Here is a 1748-nt window from a genome sequence, read left to right as displayed (position 1 = left end):
GTTTAGCTAGTTCTCCCTCCATCCCGTCCCCCCCAGGTGTTCCAGAGGAGGATGGACGGCACCGTGAACTTCTACAGGGGCTGGGATCAGTACAAGCTGGGCTTTGGTAGCGCTGCTGGAGAGTACTGGCTCGGTGAGAAACCAAACCTAACTAACACTAATGTGACTTTGTGAAACTCACTGTTCATAACGTTCAAACATTAAACTGAAGTTTGCAGGTGTAAGGATCCAGTCAGCTCATGGTTTAGTACAGTACATGATGTTGATGGTTAAAAACTCTCACTTTTACGACCACCTCATGAGTTTCTGTGTGTTTGTGTTCAGGTCTTGAGCCTCTCTTCCACCTGACTCTGAGGAAGAAGTACGAGCTGCTGGTCGACATGGAGGACTTCAGTGGAAACAAAGCGTTCGCTCGTTACTCCTCGTTCTCCATCGACCCAGAGTCCTACGGATACAGACTGCAGGTATCTGGATTCAGTAATGGAGGGGCAGGTGAGGTGGCAGCAGAAGTTGTTTTGTGTTTTTCTGAGTTTCCACAGGAAGGTGATTTTCCCTAAAGTCTCTCTGAATAACTGGCCTTATACTGGATTATTTGGGCGGTCCTTATGCTAATGACTGATGCAGAGCTGCACCAATCAGTGGTCTGTTTCATGAATCACATTCAGGTGTCTGTACCTCAGAGACTCTCTGCAGTCCATTTATCTGGACTCACTTTAGGTTGTTATGTTGCAGTAACAGAAGTATGTTAGTATCTGTAGGAGTCATAGCTGAGATAAATACCAGTACCCGTCATCGACACCACCCGTCAGGGTTGAAATGATATTAAACTGGAAATAATTTATATATTAATGTTAATTTTTTAATATAACAATGGTTTGATTCAAATACAAAAAACTCATTATTAATTCAATATTTTATTAAATCATCCTGATAAAGTGAAACATAAAGCACATTGATGATAAAAGTGGCATTTTAAAAAATGTCCCGGACATGGATTTATTTCATTACTGAGAAATAATCAGTCCGGATATTATGATTATGATTAAAATGTCGGTGACCTCTGGTGTCTGTGGATGAGTTTGTAAAATATCAGATTTTCCTACATTTCATCCAGGTGAAACACTGAGTCGATCAGAGATCGACCTGCTGGTGACTTCAGCTGTCTGGACCATAACTGGTCTCATCAGTCTGTCTGATAGAAGAATGCAGACTGTGAAAAGTTCAGCTGATACTTATAGATAATGTAAATTTACTAACCCTGTGGTTCTTCTGTGTGTCTGTAGGAGACTCCTTGACTTATCACAACGGACAGAAGTTCACCACCTTTGACAAAGACCAGGACTCCTGGCCCGGCAACTGTGCCAGATCATTCCTGGGGGCGTTCTGGTACAACAACTGTCACTATACAAACCCCAACGGGGTTTATCGCTGGGGGGCTGACAAGACCATCTTTGCTGTTGGAGTGGAGTGGCGCTCTTGGAAGGGTCTTGACTACTCCCTGAAGGCCATCAGCATGAAGATCCGTCCTGTGCAGTAGTTCTCCAGGACCAACGTACAGCAGAATATCAGCAGCTGATCTCTCTCACTTATCTAGAACATAATTTCACAAGATGTTCAGATGGAAACAGCATTAACACAATTTATAGAGGAGGAAAAGATAAAGAATAAAAGCATGCGTGTCTTTCTCTGTGGATTTTCAAAAATTAAAGCTTCCTCAGAAAAGCCAGTCAAAATGTAAAATGGACATC

The 1748-nt window shown here is 42.6% G+C and overlaps 1 protein-coding gene across 1 annotated transcript in view; it reads left to right on the top strand.

Annotated features, from left to right (window-relative positions):
* Positions 1-1748, top strand: part of LOC123982824 (microfibril-associated glycoprotein 4-like) — a 15450-nt gene that overhangs the window by 11411 nt on the left and 2291 nt on the right. The window contains exons 5-6 of the mRNA XM_046068696.1: positions 37-133; positions 325-492. Coding sequence (XP_045924652.1) covers positions 37-133; positions 325-492 — 265 coding nt within the window. The remainder of the gene's footprint in view (positions 1-36; positions 134-324; positions 493-1748) is intronic.

Source organism: Micropterus dolomieu, linkage group LG14, assembly GCF_021292245.1.
Source record: "Micropterus dolomieu isolate WLL.071019.BEF.003 ecotype Adirondacks linkage group LG14, ASM2129224v1, whole genome shotgun sequence".
Lineage (NCBI taxonomy): Eukaryota > Metazoa > Chordata > Actinopteri > Centrarchiformes > Centrarchidae > Micropterus > Micropterus dolomieu.
Note: the sequence above shows the minus strand (reverse complement) of the source record. Positions and strands in the feature narration are given on the sequence as shown.